A 10,738-nucleotide genomic window follows, 5' to 3' on the forward strand; every position below is an offset into this window, starting at 1 on the left:
TATATATATATATATATATATATATATATATATATATACACTTTTTAAAAAACATTTGATTTCAAAATTTTGAATTCCAGATTCTTTCCCTTCGTCTCTCCTCACCCACCCTTATGGGGAAGATAAGAAATTCAATATAGCTTGTGCATGTGTAGCTATGCAAAACATTTCCATAGTGGATATATTGTAAAAGATTGACTATATTTCCCTCCCTCCTATTCCTAGAACATTCAATCATAATTCCATCACTTAGTCCTGCTTAATATGGATTCATAAATCTTCTAACTTTGTATCTTTTTCTACTTAAATTATGCTACATCTCATTTATCTTTCATGATGTGGCCATATTAATATTATATTATGATATTACAAATAATAAAATTAGCATTCCCAATTTATTCTTTCTTTTTACCCTAACCGTATGACTTTAAATCAGCTAGTCATATTCCATTTGAGGGGAGAATATGACAGTGAAAATGACTTGTGTCAGATTTTCTTCTTATATACACAATTTTAAAAAATTGCCTTTGCTGACATAGGAAAATTCAGAGTACTGAGTTAATTGTTTGATAAAATATGGGGATTCATTAAGTGTCAAATATTTAACAGTGCAGCCAAAAAGGGACAGGATACAAATGGCAGGCATTTCTCAATACAGAATTCAATATACGTCATTGAAGGCAAAGTTATGGGTGATTGAGAGCTAATAGTCCCAGTGGCTATCTTGAATTCATTTCCCTCTGAGGGATCTACTGTGAGTATATTATGCATTTAATAGATGTTTATTTGTTCTTATGAAATTTTGAGTTCCCTTTGTGTTTGGGATATAAATTAGAGGTACCTAGATAGTGAAGACTAGAGGCAGCTAGGTTGCTCAGTGGATGGAACATTAGGTTTGGAGTTAGGAAGACCTGAGTTCAAACATAGCCTCAGACACTTACTAGTGACCGTGAGCAAATCATTTAATTTCTTTTTGCCTTAATCCATTGAAGAAGGAAATGGCAGACCATTCCTGTGTCTTTGCCAACCCCCTCCTCCTGCCTCCCACAGCCATGAACAGACATGAATGAATGACTCAACAAGAAAAGCTGACAGAGCATTGGGTCTGAAGTCAGGAATACCTAAGTTCAAGAATGGCTTCAGACAATTACCAGCTATGTGACCCTGTTCAAGTCATCTAACCAATGTCTGCCTCAGTTTCCTCAAATGTGAAATTGGGGCAGTAGTAGCACCTGCCTTTCAGGGTTGTTGTGGAAATCAAATGAAATAATGTTTATTAAGTGCTTAGCACAGTGCCTGACATATCATAAGAACTTAACAGATGCTTGTTTCCCAATTTAAAAACTCCTGTACTTCTTTTCTTTCACCTTTCTGAGGTGAAATAAAGGCAATTCTCTATCCATATGCATTTTCTAGCTTAAACATTTGGATATAACCAACATGGAAATTTGTCTTTCTGAACTATGTACATTTGTTACGAGAATTTTTTGAAATTATCTCTTTCATCATTTCTTATAGCACAATAGTAGTTTATTACATTTCTATACCATGCTTTGTTCCAACAGTCTTCAACTTACTTTGTAGCTTTTATTTTTTGTTTTGCCAGTACGAAAAAGTAAGGTGCTTTAAATAATTGTATACAGATATATTCTCCCTTCTGGCCCAAGTAGAGAGTTTTCACATAAGTTACTCAAGAAAGTTTTGACTTCGGAAGTAATCTCTCCCTGTCTTTGTGAAGGATGCATAAAAATCATTAATTATGGTGCCTCTGGATTTCCCCTATGTCTATGTGAGTAAGAATTACTTATATATACTGATTTGTTCTGGTTATACATAAAGACCTGAGAAAGTGGAGAGGCTCTTTTTAATTTTTTTTTTATTACTTTTATCTTTTTAATGCCAAAACACAAATACAGAACAGAGAAAAGAAGAAAAAACATATCACAAAACATATGGAGGGCAAGGTAGCTACCTACTTCCTTGCCCTCCAAAAAAGAGGGGCAGGTAGGTGGTACAGTGAATAGAACACTGGCCCTGAAGTCAGGAGGACCTGAGTTCAAATGTGGTCTCAGACACTTGACACTTACTGGCTGTGTGACCTTGGGCAAGTCACTTAACTCCAATTGCCCTGCGTTTCCCCCTCCAAAAAAGAAAGTAGAAAAGCTAACAAACAGAACATCTCTCAAATGACAGATTACTCATTTTTTTCTATATCCCACATTCATAGGGATTGTGGACTTCATTAACAACAAAAAAGAAGACTAAGAGAATATCAATAAATATCAACCTTTCCAAATTCTTTCCAAACTACAAAAATTTTATGAGTCATTTAAACATAAATCAAGGTAGTACTTGTTAACTATATTAGTAAAGAACTAACAGACTTTTGTAAAAGATATTTAGCAGTGGAGTGTATATTAAACATTCCATAATTAACTGAAAGACATAGAGAATATAAGCTCTCACTGTGCTCATTTTTTATTGATTATGAAAAAAATTATTAGAGTCTACATAACAAAATGTTGTTTTACAAGTTATTTTACAATATCGTATCTAACATTTATAAATCAAAATCATTCAGTATTCCTTGAAAGGTGTAACGACACAAATAACTCTGTAAAATGACCCTCTTCTCATAGACATCAGCAATAAAATAAAGATGAGAGATATCAAATTAAGTTAACAAAAATTTTTGAGTATCTACTATATTGGAGACAGAGTACTCAACACTGGGAATATAAACAAAGGAAAAACAAAACAAAAGTAAAAAATAGTCCATGATCTCAAGGAGTTCACTAATCTAATGGTGGAGAATACATGAAATTAGCCAAGTACAAATAGAATAAGTTGGAGATAATCAATAGGGGGAAGACATTCGAGTTAAGTGGGATAAGGAATAGCTTTGTGCAGAAGGCAGGATTTTAGTAAGGACTCAAAGGAAGGCCAGAAGAGCCAAGAGGCAGAGGTGAGGAGGTGAGAAATTTGAGGCATTGGGCATAGTCAGTGAAAATGCATGGAACTAGAAGATGGAATGTCTTATGCAAAGAACTGCAAGGAGGTCTTCACTGGGCTTATTCATTGTGGGGAGTAAGTTGCCAAAAAACCTGAAAAGGTAGGGAGGGTCCGGATACAAGTTGGGGAAGGATTTCCTGTAACTGATACAGTACTCTAGATGCTCCTATTTGTGAACGGTACATTGTCAATTGCATCAAGCTCTAGAACGCTGAGAGGGCTCTGAGAAGAGATGTGCAATTATTCAAAGAAGCTTGACCTGTTCATAAATACCTAGTGGATAAAAAGTCTCTTTTCTGTAATGCAATAACATTTACATAAATAACTGATAGAGCTCATCTATCAGCATGTATATTTGTTACAGACATTACAGATGGAAAATTAGGTCCAGATTGGATGAGCAAGAGCAGCATAGGATGGATTGCCTTCAGGAAACTGACAAACTCCTTTAATGACTCCAAACTTACCATGAAAATAAATTCCCACCTTTATAACACCAACATTCTGCCATATGGCAGTAAGACAAGAATTGAACAGTTTCTGAAGAATAAAAAATATATATCATACAGAGCACAATGGAGAAGTACATGGTGAGAGAGAGGTAGCTGATTACACATATACATAAAACACATATACATATGTGTATATGTGCATACATGTATGTATATACATACACACATATATGCATGTGTGTGAGTGTGTGTATATGTGTATGAGGATTTCTAAAAGAGAACAGGAGTAAAAGATGCCATCATGTAACTGAATGATAGAAAAAAAAGATGTGGGATTGTTCACATGGAAGGACAATGGATGACCAGGCAACATTGAGAGGGCTCCACCAGTAACCTTGTGGTATCAAAGAAAATGAGCAGGCTCGCTTGAACAATGGCTTCATATTTATGGGAGGAGCTGTATGAGAGCCACGCAAGTGGACAAACAGAGATGAGTTGCAATCTGTATTTCTAGAGAAAACTTCTAATTCAATAAGATTTCAGATCTACCTGAGTATACCCACTGTCTCACCCTATATTTTGCACTTAGTAGACCCTTAATATTTAGGGCATCCCTATATCATCTACTCTTAGTTATTTCCCATGAACTCTAGTGTCCCCTAGTCTTCTGGTTTGGGAATAAGAGTCCCATTACACGGTCTCGGATCTGTTTTGTTTTCACACCGTAGATTAAGGGGTTAACTGTAGGAGGTACCAAAAGGTACATGCTGGCAAAGAGGATGTGTACAGATGGTGGCACTTTCCTGCCAATGCGATGAGTGAGGAAGCTAAACAGGGCAGGTATGTAGGAGACCAAAATTGTGGAAACGTGGGCAGCACATGTGCCTAGGGCTTTGGATCGGGCATCCTTGGAGGAGAGCCTGAAGACAGCCTGGAGGATTTTAATGTAGGACATGGTTATAAGTCCTAGGTCTAGTACCATGACAGAGAGTGCAACACAAATGCCATATGCTCTGTTGATGAGGGTGTTGGCACATGCCAACTTAACTATGGCCATGTGCTCACAGTAGGCATGCCTGATGATGTACTTGGTGCAATAGGGTAGTCTCAATATGAGAAGCGGACAAGGAAGGACCATGATAATGGCCCGGGCAGCCCCCAGCAATCCCATCCTAATGACCATAGGGGTAGTCAGAATAGTGGCATAGTGTAGAGGGTGGCATATAGCCACATATCGGTCAAAGGCCATGGAAACCAATAGGGCTGACTCGATGATGCTGAAAGTGTGGATGAAGTACATCTGTACTAAGCAGTCATCAAATGCAATAAGGTGGGCATCTAGCCAGAAGATGTTGAGCATCTTGGGGGCTGTGGATGAGGCAATGGCCACATCATTGAGGCCTAGCATACAGAGAAAATAGAACATGGGCTGGTGTAGGCTAGGCTCTAGCTTGACAGTAAGGATGATGAGGGTGTTTCCCACTAGAGTCAGAGTATATAGGAGGAAGACAGGGATACTTAGCCAGCAGTGGAATGCCTCCAGGCCAGGAATCCCAACCAGGAAAAAAGCTGAGAAGCTGCGTTCTGTGGTATTTTTGATCATGATGAGAACTCAGGGGCAGCATGCTCAAGTTCTAATTATCTGGTCCAGTCCAATACTACACAGAAGAATGGAGAATGACACAGACATACAGGCAAACGAAATGTTAGTTTTTTAGGCTAGAATCAATGTCCCTGAGCAGTTACCACACTATTAGCAGCCCCATGATGAAAGAGACCCTCAATACTTATCAACATAAGAATGAAAACGATAAGGATTCATCATCCTTAAAAATAAAAGCACAGAAAAAGTCAATTTCACAAATTCCTGCTCGTGTGTCATTTTCCAGCATACTCTTGTTCTCGGGGAGGTTACTTCAGTTCCTGCTTTAATTTCCACTTAATTTTCAGTGGCAAATCAAACATAAGGTGATTATGATGAAAATTAATATAGTAGAAAGGAACATTCTGGCCAAACAGACCATTAGGACACAGTGCAAATAGTCTGCATTTTCTTCTACATGGATCACAGATATAAGGATGAAAAGATTTCAGAGGCCATAGTCTAACTCCCTCATTTTACAGATAATAAAATTTTGAGATTAAATCAGTTGTTCCAATCACACAGGAAGTAAAAATCACAAGGAAGACTTGAACCCAGGACCTCACATTCCAGAGTCAGTCATCTTTTCATGTTTATTTGGTGCCTGAAGGATTGACAGGGTGAATTATGTCCAATCATTTTTCAAGATATTGTATCATTGTCTTCTCTCAATCGTATGTCTGGCTCATAAAAACTGCTGTCTTCCTTAATCCCCATCCTTATTAGTCTTCTTTCCCCATAATATACACATATTTATATGTCATTCATCTATATACACATGTATTTTATATGTATATACACATATATGTACATGTGCTTATATACACACATATAATTTATTTACATGCTATGCTGTCCCTCTTCCCTCCTAGTAGAACATAAGCTTCCTGAGGACAATGACTGTTTTTTCCTTTCTGTCCCAGTACCTATCACCAGAGATTCCATGTAAGTACAGGGTTAATGACTAGACTTGTGATTTCATTGATACAAAGATCTTCCAAAGGAGGAAACTCCCTTTATCAATGATGGTCCACTCCTTCTGTGCTACTTCTAGTCTTAGAAAATTTCCTAGAGCACCAATAGGTTAAGTGACTCACCCAGAATAACATGTTAGCATGAGGCAGAGGCAAGAATTGAACCCAGGTCTTGCTAGCTTTGTGGTCAACTCCCTAATCACTATACTATGATGTTTTTCACATAGTAGGTGCTTAATAAATGCTCATTGACTTGGACTAGAACATCAAAATCCTTTCAGAACATGGAAGAAACATTTGGTCAGAGGAAGGATCAATTATGTCTCAACAATGTTTAATGTTCACATGCTGTGCACAGGGATGGAGAGCATACCATATTAGAGCAAAGTGTGCATTGCAGAGAGAGGGAATTAGAGAAGCAGAGGGAAAATGAAATTGATGGGAGAGAAACTCTTACCATAAGATGAAAAATGCTAGCTCAGAGCAAGAAATAGGAGCATAAAAAGTTGACACAAAAAACTTAAATGTTCAGTAGTTTAGGATTACTGAATGTTAAAGCATTCACACCATCAGAACTTATTAACTTGTGTCTTGGGTAAATTCACTTATATAAGGGAGTAGCATTGGAAATCAGAAGCCCTGAGAATAGTCTGACAGCTGTCTATTTGTGTGTGGGCTGGGAGAGAAAGTGGGACAAGAAAGCACAGAGTATCATTCCACCATGGGCTCAGTTATGATAGGATGGTATGACCTATCCCTTAAAATTCCAGTCTTTGTACAAGAAGCATGCCTTAGCAATGGAAGCCTGGGGATCATGATCAGACAGTTGCACTCTACACTTTTGACATAACTCATTGATCATTGAGCAGAACACACATACCTCATTGGCTACCAGTTATCTTGACTGACATACCTTTGACCCTATGCTAATTAGTTTAGGTACATTTCTGTACCTCATCAGCTCTAAGACCATAAATAGACCATGGAGTCTGGAAACTGAAGTATATGATGATGATATTGAGACTCCATAAAGAATGTAGCTATGCTCATTATCCATTGGTTCCTAGGGAAGAAAAATTTTCAAAAGATTTCTATCCAAATTAGCTAAAACATAAAATATTTGCACTTGAAGGGAAAAAGCTTCATTTATATGGAAAATTTGCATATGTGGACAATACTATTTCTTGAGTGTTTTTGTTGTTGCTGTTGTGGGTTTTTTTTTGGGGGGGGTTGTTTTTGCTTTTTGGAGAGGGGAAGGTAAGATTATTAATAAAGAGGGAAGGCAATAGGTGTTAAGTGACTTGCCCAAGGTCACATGGCTAGTTTTGTGTTACGTGTCTGAGGCCAGATTTGAACTCAAGTCCTCCTGACTCCAGGGCTGGTGCCTAGCCACCCCCTGAGTGTTTTCAAATAGAGTAATTTACTATGTCGCTTCACACTTTATGTAACAGCACAAGTCATTCCAATTTTCTGAGCTAGTGTCTTCATTTATAAAGTGAGGATATTGAATTTGATGATCTCTAAAGTCCCATCCTCCTCTACATCTGTGATCCTTTCCTCATATAATTTTTGAGGGCTTTTTGGTCCTTAGAGTGCAAAGTGCTGATGTTATTAAAGACACTTTCCTGATCCCTCCTGCCAAATGCTCATACTCTTCTTCCCTAAATACCTTGTATATAACATTACTTTTTAATTTATCTGTATTCATTTTGTTTACACATATTCTGAAGGAATTTGTATAGGTACTTTTTGCCGCCTTTCATTATAATGTAAGCTCCTTGAGAGTTAGAATGGTGTCATTCATTTTCATTCTTTATATTTGTATCCCTAGTACCTAAAACAATGCCTGGAAAATAATAGGTGACTAATGGATGTTTACTTGCTGGATAGTTATCGTTGTTATTATTATTATGGGATATTAACAAAACATCTTAGAGTTTACAAAGCATTTTGTTGGTCATATCATTTGAAACATTTTACTCTAACTCTTGGACCATGATTTAGATCTGAGACCTCAGACCTCTAAGACCTCAGAGCTTGTCATCCTGTTAATCCTTATTACTTTATTGTTCCTTACATGTATCAGCTTTTACCTGCACCCAAAAAAACTGAATCTTCATAATAGATGATAGAAAGATGTTTGGACATTCTTCTTCCATTCCTATCCTTTGTACTTAGCAATAAGGAAGTGCTCAAGCATCTTGAGCCACTGAAGAAAAATAATGTCCCTACTCTGAATTCTCCATTTTAGGATTTGCTTCTGTTTTGTGTGAGGACTGAGGTACCTGGCAGGAGTCAGCCCTGCTTTCCACATTGCTTTGAGCAAAGACTGATTTCTCTGCAGACTATCATCCAGGCAACCTCCCTACACTGAAGCCCCATTGTCCAGAGCTAAATTGAGCGCTGTTGGCAGACACCAAGGAAAGAGGAAACATGGGCCTGTGGGTCTTTTGACAATTCATACACAAATCCATCTGAGCACAAGGGATAAAACATACCTGCTATATATCACTTATGGGTTTTTCCACAGCTTGTACCATTTTGTCCATGGTTTCTGGTGCATTGTTTTCTCTGTTGTCTCATGTGTCATCTTATTTCCCCCAGAAAACTTTTAAATCTCTTGAGGAAGCATTATCTCTTATCCCACAAAGTTAAGCACCAGACTAGGTTCAGAAGTCATGCACAGCAAAGAATCATTGGTCAATTCATTGGCAATCCAACCACAATTGTATGTGAGGTTTTCCATTGCCAAGGTAAAGAGGAGACAGAGCATAGGAAGACATGGGGAGGAGTAAGAAGGAAGATTGCCAGGGCACTAAGTGGAACGTGAGCTTTTTTTTCCTAACCCAGCACTTAGCATAGTACCTGGCACATAGTGATCAATAAATGCTTACTGACCAAAGCTTACAAAATAATTTTTATAATATCTGAAGAATTTTTCTCACCTCTGGCTCTTGCTTCAGGCTCATCCAGAGATACTGAATTCGGAAAGCCCAGTATTGTGACATAAAGAATCATAAGTCTTATGATTTTAGACATAGAAGGGTCTTTAGTGGTCTTCTAGGCCAACTCCTACCCTTGACAGGGATGCTGCCACCTAGAGCATTCACTGAGATGCTGCTGAGAAGTATTTTTCTAGCTGGTGCCTAAAAACACCCTCACTGCCTTACCTTGGTTATCTATCTGCCTGCTTGTTTTTGCTGTTGCTGTTGCTGTAGTTGTTACCGTTCAGGAGTTCTTCATAACATCTGACTTTGTAACTCCCATTCATTTTTTCTTCCTGCACTGTAGGGCCAAGCAGGACAAAAAAGTACTTTGTAAACCTTGAAGGATCAAATACATTTATACTTGCAAACATACATAATACATTTAGGACATGACATGTATGGTACACATATATACATACATATCTCTGTGTATAGAGTTCCCTCTGAGTCAATTCCCTGTATCAATGCAGATCAGCACTTAGTGGGCACAGAGCACAGAGAGGTTAAGTCATTGACCCAGGGTCACACAGGAGGCAGAATTTGCACTCATATCTTCCTGACTTGGAGGCTGACTCTCTACTCATCATACAACATGACCTCTTATGTTAAATAAACACGAACATTTACTATTCTACATTTAAAAAAGACATTTCAAATACTGGAAGATTTTTACTTTCTTCCTTTCTAGATTTCTTCTCAGGTTCAACATCAGCAGCTCCTTGCACCCATCTTTTTTTCTTCCTGATTTTTTTCCCTTATTTCACTTTACATTGACTAACTTGACAACGTCCTTTAGAAATTGCTATGCCACAAACTGAATATAGCACTCAAAATGGGCCATGTCCATAGCATCTCTATTGCCTTTTTCATTTTAGCTCCCATTATATTAAATTAAGAACTCATTAGTTTTTCTAGTAAATATGTGTTGCATTTGGCTCATAGTATGTATGGCCTCCACACATTTCTGAATATACTGGCTCTTCCTTCTCCATTCTCATCCATTCCCAAATCTGTTTACTTACCTAAATCATTTCAAGTTTAAGGGAGCAGACAACTCCCTTATAGAGTGGAAAACTCTATATAGCCAACCCAGGTGGCAAGAGTATACTCTGTAACAGGAATTACCGCTGAAGACTATTTTCCTGGCTACAGGAAGATCCTGTGCCTTCTTTGCTGTTTCTCATACCCATGGGTCAACAGGTGGAAGAAAAGAAGAAATAGGGCTGGAGATCAGGGACAGACTAGCAGCTATGACAGCCTTGGGCTGCTTTCCTGCCACTGTAAATTCCTTGGGGCCCAAGGTTCCTCCAAGGTCTATTGGTCCTTGTGCCCATCTAATTTGCTGCTTCAGAGTCACCCTGGAGTTGATTGGCCTGGGACAGCTCCAGGTTGGCAAAGACGCTTAAAGTCCCCTGAGGAGTATGTTGGAAGCCCCACGGGGTCAGAATGCAGAAAGATACCACTAGATCTATTGGAGACTGATGTGGGGAGGAAAGAAAGAACTGTCAATCTATCTTCACTTGGGGCCTTTATAATGTGATTTTTTTAGGGAATAGGTACAAATGATAATTGGATGGGAAAAAGCTCTAAGCTCTTGAGTAGAATCTGGGAAAAGGACCAGGCTACCTTGTAAATTACCTCCAGGGACATCAGCCTATTTACTGATATGGC

General features: G+C 38.2%; 1 protein-coding gene across 1 annotated transcript; it reads right to left on the bottom strand.

Moving 5' to 3' along the window:
• Positions 1-4,113: 4,113 nt before the first annotated feature.
• Positions 4,114-5,067, bottom strand: LOC138177636 (olfactory receptor 52P1-like). The gene has a single exon (XM_069108850.1). The coding sequence runs from the start codon at positions 5,065-5,067 to the stop codon at positions 4,114-4,116; it is 954 nt and encodes a 317-aa protein (XP_068964951.1).
• Between the last annotated feature and the right edge of the window lie 5,671 nt (positions 5,068-10,738).

Source organism: Petaurus breviceps, unplaced genomic scaffold (assembly GCF_028583685.1).
Source record: "Petaurus breviceps papuanus isolate PSGF00001 unplaced genomic scaffold, PetGlider_PUasm1.0 90444, whole genome shotgun sequence".
Classification (NCBI taxonomy): Eukaryota; Metazoa; Chordata; class Mammalia; order Diprotodontia; family Petauridae; genus Petaurus; species Petaurus breviceps.

Bases quoted from the DNA above. Each gene is read 5' to 3' on its own strand.
- LOC138177636 (XM_069108850.1), bottom strand. From the start codon at position 5,067: ATGATCAAAAATACCACAGAACGCAGCTTCTCAGCTTTTTTCCTGGTT.